At 34.3% G+C, this 6244-nt stretch overlaps 1 protein-coding gene across 1 annotated transcript in view; it reads left to right on the top strand.

Moving 5' to 3' along the window:
• Window positions 1–3859: 3859 nt before the first annotated feature.
• The window catches only part of LOC107096771 (L-rhamnose-binding lectin CSL3-like), a 9405-nt gene continuing 7020 nt past the window's right edge, over window positions 3860–6244 (top strand). The window contains exons 1-4 of the mRNA XM_015393576.1: window positions 3860–3878; window positions 4681–4731; window positions 4856–4915; window positions 5010–5142. Of these exons, the coding sequence (XP_015249062.1) occupies window positions 3860–3878; window positions 4681–4731; window positions 4856–4915; window positions 5010–5142 (263 nt within the window). The remainder of the gene's footprint in view (window positions 3879–4680; window positions 4732–4855; window positions 4916–5009; window positions 5143–6244) is intronic.

Here is a 6244-nt window from a genome sequence, read left to right as displayed (position 1 = left end):
TATATAAAAAAAAAAGTAAAAGCATGTTAATTTTAAAGTATACCGAACAATGTTCTTTTAGTATACTTGGAAGTATTACCGGTACCAAACTTATACTTCTTCGAACTAAATTGGGACATTTTTAAGTTTACTAAGGTATACTTAAAGTATAATAATAATATAGTCAAGTACACTTGACTATACTATTCTTAGGGGAATTAAATATAGTTTAGAATAAGTAAACTCTAAGTGCACTGCCTGATTTTAAGTATGAAATTAGTGCACTTTTAGTATACTTTAATAAACTACTTTTTGCTAAGGGAATGATGCCTCAGACTTATCTGTTGTGTAATTTCACCAGAAGATTATGAATATAATTAAATGAATAGAAATTGGAAGTGTAGTTAAGTGGTTTTGTAAATTGAGGGATAAACCTATTATTACTTAAATGATTATAACTGACATCTGCTAACTTACCAAGGCTGTTTAGTCTTCTACCCAAGGTCGGACTTCAGGAACAGCTGTTAAAATCCAGTTGTATTTTACCAATTTAGTGATTTATACTATGATTATCAGCAGGGCTGTTGCTTTCTCTAAGCAATAAACAAAAAGACTGGATTTGGCTCTAAGTGATAAAATCATTCACTGTATAAAAAAATTTCGGGTTCATAAATGTAGGTTTGCAAAAGAAGAACTGAAATACACAGTAATGGATACAATTTCTGCAGAAAGGAGAGACAGTTGAACCCCAGACTCAAACACACTGTCTCCCACTGGACCTCCTCCACAGAGTGTTTTATTAACAGAACATGACGCATGGTTACAAACAGAGTATTGTTCTGACAGAACAATTGATCAGTTCATAAAGACAGGATGCTCCATCAGAATGACAAGGCAGGATGATCTCCTGACTGAATCATGAAACAGGAGTGGAGCATCCCCTCGTACAAATGTTTTATAAGCACACATTCATTTTATAATCATCATTGAATAAACCTAAAAATAATCACAGACTACCATAGGTTGACATATTTGTACCTTTATTGGCGAGTAATCCTTTTTACTGTATTGATCTGTCAAATTACTGCAAAGACTACTGAAAATAAGCAGGAGTAAATGAATAGCTAACAAAACGGGAGCCTAAGGGTCCGTTAAGAGCCACTTCAGGTTGTTAAAGGTTAATGCATTTAAAGTGTCCTTTAAAATAGAAGATAAATGTGAATAACAACTGATGCAGAGATCTGTTTTTAAACTGTAGCTTCATTCTGTTTGCAGTGAATAATTAACAATGAGTCAGAGATGCATTAAAATGTAGCGGCACTGGAGTAAAATGGGTTATCTCAAAAAAACACCAGGGTTGAATCCCAAACTGCCCCTCAACCACTAACCCTTAACTATCAAGTATCACTCTCCATGAAGTCACACTCACAGCGGTGGAAGACGCCTGGATTGTATGCGGGGGAATAAACATGAATGGGACCTTGCAACGGAAAGGTAAAGCAGTCGTTCCTATGGCAACACAGTGCCCCTGCATGTGCCTGGCTGTAACATAAACATTTGCCATTTTCTTAAAAATAAATCTATCCAGTCAAATAAAAATACTTCAAAGAGGAGCTTCCCTTTAGGGATCAACGACACCTTTCCTTTTCCTAACTTGTGGATTTCTGTCAGTGTGATGAAATTCACTCTCACTTTGTCATTGACCTTTGATCTTCAACATGGACAAAAGTTAAACTTTCTGAAATTCATGAATCTTACTTCATATGGTCTTAACCCTTTGAAGCCTGATCCAAGAATAAAACAAAACAGAAAATTACTTTTTTTTGGTTTGAAGTCCTTATTTGCCATTTTAATAAAATATGTATACATTTTTGATATTAATAATTTATTACTATGCGATAAGTCAAGATTATTTTTTGTGTAGTCTTCTGCCCTCTGTTATCAGGTATATCTGATTGTGTACAATAGGATTTTGAGCAAAGTTTTTACCATTAAATTATGCAAAAGGTGTCAGACGCAAAACATTTCAGAAACCGTATGTATCGAATATGATACATTTGGCATTATAGGGTTAAACCACCACAGAATCAAACCTACAGCTATATATGGAGGTGGTGGTGTGATGATCAAGGTCTGCATTGACTGCTGTTGTAGATGAAACCAGGAATTCTCTCGAAAACAGCCAATAAAGGAAAATGTACAACAACAAGACAACGTCTGAAGCTGTATGGGTCAAAAACGTCTAAATGGCCTAGTCAAAGTTTGACATGTACTGCCCTGACCTCTAACATGCTTGGTTTTTAAAGGGCACAGATCATGAAATAATATGTTTGCAGAGGCTGGAAGATGTAAAATAAGATAAACAGAGACTTTCTTCTCCACTTAATATATAACAGGAGTAGATTATAATTTGGGAGTTGCCACTTTTTGCTCTTGTTTGAACTGGATAGACAGCTATGTACTGCAGCAGGAGACAGACCGGAAGTAAACAAAAAATATTTTAATCCCCAGATGTGGTTCAATTTAATTGTATATTAATTGTGTGATATTAGGTTTCAGATTAATTTACAGTTATATAAATCTGCAAATCCGTATTAAACCTAAACTGTTTTTTTCAAAAGCTGAAAAGGAAAAAAATGCAAATACAAATACATTCAGGTGGTGTGACTTCCTTCCACACTGCTGTGTTTACTGTAAAGGCAGGGCAAGTGTATTTAGACATTACATTTTATAAAAGGATCCCCTTAAGTCATTAACATGGGAAAGAAAACAGATATAGATATCCTTCAGTTGACAGTTTAAATAGAATACTCCTACTACTAAAACAACTACAGCTGCAACCAGTTCCTGCACATGTAGGCTTAAAATATAACACAATTAAAAAAGACAAACAAAGAGATCTTTGAAACAATATAATAAAGTGCTTTTAAAAGTGAACTATCTAAACAAACAGGTTTATAAACCTAATTTAAATTATTTTAGGGATTTTGCTTTTTTTCTGCAGATATGTAAAGCAAAATAAATGAATTCTACCTTTTGTTCTAGTTGTGGGATGGGTAGATTTGATGCAGAACACATAGCTCCAAATCTAAAGAACAGCTGCGAGGTTAATCTGTGACAATTTCACACCAAAGGAAACATTTTTAAATTAAAATGACAAAAATTACAACCTGTGATGAACTATTTATGCATTAAACTGCATTTCTCCTTCCAGAGGATCCTAATATTTTTCTAATATTTTTTATTTATCTTTTATATTTTTTCCCCTGAAACTCTGGAAAAAGAAGAAAAAATATTTTAAGAAAGTTTAATGAAGAATAATTATAATGGCAAAAAGCTTGTTCTGATGCCAAAAAACAGAAATTACAAAGTGCTTGATAAGAAAACAATGAAACAAGTTGGGTCACATGGATGTTCCTTGTATTCATTACCATAAATAAATATTAAGATATTCACAAAGTAAAATGTAAATCAATTTTTTCCTCTCTGTACAAACTCTTCAGAGAGCCTCCCTGGTGGATTTTTAAAATGTTTTGCTGATCCTCTCATTGTGATTTTACCACTTCCATAGGTGTGGAGAACTTTGCAGAGTTGCAGCAAAGCATCCTTTTCTATTCCCATTGAGTTTACACCTGTACCTGGTGATGAAAGCAGATATGTGGCTTTGGAAATGGTACTTAAAACAACAGCAAGCTAAACATATACTGCGTGTCATCTCAGATTAACCGAGAAGTTTGTTTTGGTGGAGTGAGTGACGGATGGTGACTGGATGGATTTCATCCTACAGGGTTTATTTTTTTCCTATGGGTTCCCAGTTGGCGCAGCAAACAGCATAAATATCCTCTTCCAGAGTCATCCAGCATCTATTTCGCTCTTCATCATGATTGGCTCCACGTTCTGTAAGTACTCAACCAATTTAAACGTGTCTCTTTCATTGAAGCCTTTGCAGTTCTTGCTTTGCTGGGACGCAACCCTTTACTAATTAATTTAAGGTGCTCAAAAAAAGCAAATTATTTACCAGATAGAAAATAGTTTGGCAGCCAAATCAACCAAAAACAGAGTGTTTATCGTAATTTCATATTACCCTGCTGCTTATCTTCACTGTTTTCCCTCTAAAGTTTCTTTATTTATATTTCAAAATTATTTTTTACAATTTGAGGGATAGAAACTAAGGTTAAATTCCAAGTTTCTGTGCCAGTCTTTGACCAATAAAGATTCTGATTCACAGTCTTGATTAAAAAAAAAATGTTTATGTGCAGTGGTACAAGTTCACAACCCTGTTGAATTCAAACTAAATTCTTTAAAAGATAAATAAACTTAAACCTACTCGATAACAATGGTGGTAAAATTGTAGGGATCAGTTGTCAACAAAACCAGATGAGAGACAAAATAATTAACAACTTTAATGAGCTTTTTTGGTGCTAATGTCTCAAATGAAACTCTTTGGTGAGAAATGGTTCATAATTTAGTTAGTTTTTAGTCATTACACCAAACAATAAAAGGATTTTAGCAGCAGACTATACGCACTCAACCATAAATATATCTTTTCTGGAGTAAAGCCTGAATGAAGATAAAATAGTATTTATCATATCAGAAACTATTTCCACTAAATGCTGCAAAACATTGAGCTTGTTAGAAAAACCAGACACATTTTATTAAATGTGAAAGTTTTTATTTATTTATTTTTTTCTCAGATTTAAGGGTTTTTCTCTCTTTCAGTTTTGGCAGTAACCTGTTTGCTGATAAATTCAGGTAAAAAGACGTTTTAGTGTGCAAAAAATTCAAAATGAATCATGATACAACCTTCCATCATCGTGATCAGATCTAAATACACTTAAACATGTTTTCACCTAATAAATAAGCCTTTAAATTGCAGCCGGCTCCCAGAAGATTCAAAGTGTGGCGTGTGAAGGATCAGAGGCTCAGCTTAAGTGTGGTAAGATCACTGGGTTTGTTGTCTCTGCTTTATTGGAGCATTAAAACCCATAGAGGTGTTTTAATTTCCCAGCATCTCCTTTCTTCTCTGTCAGGCAAAGATGAGGTTATATCTGTGAGCAGAGCCACATATGGACGCCTTGACAGAAACACATGTTCCTCTGGGAGACCTAACCGGCAGTTAAAGAACATCAAATGCTCCAGGAGCTCAGAGAAAGTGGCTGAGAGGTAAAGATGCTCAGTCTTTTATAAAGTGTCTCACAAAAGTATTTGCCCCCCAACTTGGTATTTGTCTCCTGGATGTGGGACTGTAAGGTTACATCACTGCAAAAATGGTCTAGTAATGAGTGAAAAATTCTTAAATTAAGGGTATTTACCCTTAACTTATGTAGATAAATAAGATGATTTTTCCAATGGAACGAGTATTGTTACATTTAAAATAAGATAATTAAATAATATGCCCTTGAAATAAGACAATGCAATTGGTTTTTTTCTTATTTTAAAAGTAAACTGTCTTGTTCCATTGGCAATCTGTCTCACCTCATCAATTTAAGACAAAATGCACTTATTGTAAGAAAAATTACTTATTTAATAAAAATTTTTTTTGCACTGCAGAGCATGTCTTCACATTGATGCATTTTTTTTCATGAAGAACAATAAGAACAAAGACACATACTTCACTTTGCATAACTGTTCACCCCCCATCCCCTCCACATCAGTACTTTGTAAAGCCTCGCTTTGCTGCAATTAGAGCTGCAGTCACTTTGCATCGCTCTCAGTGACGTCAACACATCTGGCCACTGGGATTTTTCCTCCAGCTCCTTCATGTTGGTGGTCTTCTTTGGTAAAGCTATGATCCATAAATCTAACCACAGATTCTCATTTGGACTCAGGTCTGGACTTTGACTGGGCCATTCCAACATATTCTAAAATGTTTGTAATTATTCCACTGGAGTTGAGTTAATAGTTTGGAGTGGGATTCTAATCCCACCCTGGCTTGTACATTTCAACATTTTTTACTCTGAGTTTGGAGAGCTTCTGGATTATTATGGTGTAGTGCTTCTTGCTGAGAGGCGGTGCACTCTCTGGGATCTTTCAGAAAGGATGAGTTTCTACAGACATATCATGTAACTCTTAAACTTTATCTTCATTACACTAATGATGTGATTATTGAAGGTAATCAGCTGAACCAGAAAGTATTAATGGCTCCATAGCCATTGTTATACCTTTCTTTTTGTTTTTTTATATATATATTCCTTTTCTTATATGATCTCATTTTACCTCAAAACATTGTTTTTTGTATAGATCATATATTTTAAGATTAGGAAAT

Source organism: Cyprinodon variegatus, unplaced genomic scaffold (genome assembly GCF_000732505.1).
Source record: "Cyprinodon variegatus isolate N-32 unplaced genomic scaffold, C_variegatus-1.0 Scaffold649, whole genome shotgun sequence".
Taxonomy (NCBI): domain Eukaryota; kingdom Metazoa; phylum Chordata; class Actinopteri; order Cyprinodontiformes; family Cyprinodontidae; genus Cyprinodon; species Cyprinodon variegatus.
Note: the sequence above shows the minus strand (reverse complement) of the source record. Positions and strands in the feature narration are given on the sequence as shown.